We start from the raw sequence: 937 nt of genomic DNA, 5'->3' as shown, positions 1-937 counted from the left end.
AACAATTGCATGGTGACAGCCTTAGCAAATTCCAAATCCTTGAGGCAAGGCATCGAAGCCAACTTCAGATCTACAAGGACAAGGCCAAAGCTTTGGCAACACTACAAGAATACATCGTCAAAACCGTTGGCAGGTACTATGATATCATTGCCAAAGAAGATGATATTGCAAAAGAACTCACAATCCTAAAGAACCGCGTCAAACCAACTGACTGGGCACGGGAGAGTGAAGTCACGGATCGGTATTACGCTACGCTCAAGGAAGTCAGCAGAACAAAGGTCGAAACATGGATCTCGAAATGGCAAGTCACATTGAACGAAGCCAAGAATCTTGATCTACCTGATGTAAGAGGCCTGCGACCGACTCGACATTTCCTTAAGGCAGTAAATGCAATTGACCCAACATTCTCAAAAGTCTGGATCAATCAGATGGAAGCAAATGCCCTATCCCACGAGGATGACGAGTGGCAAAAGACGTTCCCTGATGGAATCAAGATCAGTGAAATNTGCCTCTGCGGTCGCAGGCATTTCTATGCGGAGTGCTACTACCTTTCTGACTCGGTACGACCAGCTGGATGGTCTCCGGACAATAAAGTCCAGGAAGAAATCGATCAGAAGCTCCAAGACCCTACAATCAAGGGCAAAGTCGAACGGTCCATCAGGAACCGGAAAAAGAAGGAGGAACAGTACCAGCAGCAGAATGAATCGGAAGTCAAAGGCACCGCCTTCGCTGGAGCCGTAGCCAAGGCCCAGCCCGAGGATACGCAGCCAACGCAGGAGCTATCCAACGGACAGACTCAATCCACGTTCTCAACCGCAGCTGTCTACCCACTTCGCGATTCCTTCATCCTAGACTCTGGATCCGACTCTCATATATGCAACAATTCCAAACGCTTCGTTGAAGGATCATACAAAGTTTGCGACACTACTGAAGCCGC

At 48.4% G+C, this 937-nt stretch overlaps 1 protein-coding gene across 1 annotated transcript; it reads left to right on the top strand.

Annotated features, from left to right (window-relative positions):
• GL218_09640 (reverse transcriptase family protein) lies at positions 1-937 on the top strand (the record flags this gene model as incomplete). Its single annotated transcript, XM_033586469.1, has 1 exon — positions 1-937. A coding segment is annotated over one exon (937 nt), but the record flags the coding sequence as incomplete, so codon positions are not given.

Source organism: Daldinia childiae (genome assembly GCF_008694065.1).
Source record: "Daldinia childiae strain JS-1345 chromosome Unknown Scaffold105, whole genome shotgun sequence".
Classification (NCBI taxonomy): domain Eukaryota; kingdom Fungi; phylum Ascomycota; class Sordariomycetes; order Xylariales; family Hypoxylaceae; genus Daldinia; species Daldinia childiae.
Note: the sequence above shows the minus strand (reverse complement) of the source record. Positions and strands in the feature narration are given on the sequence as shown.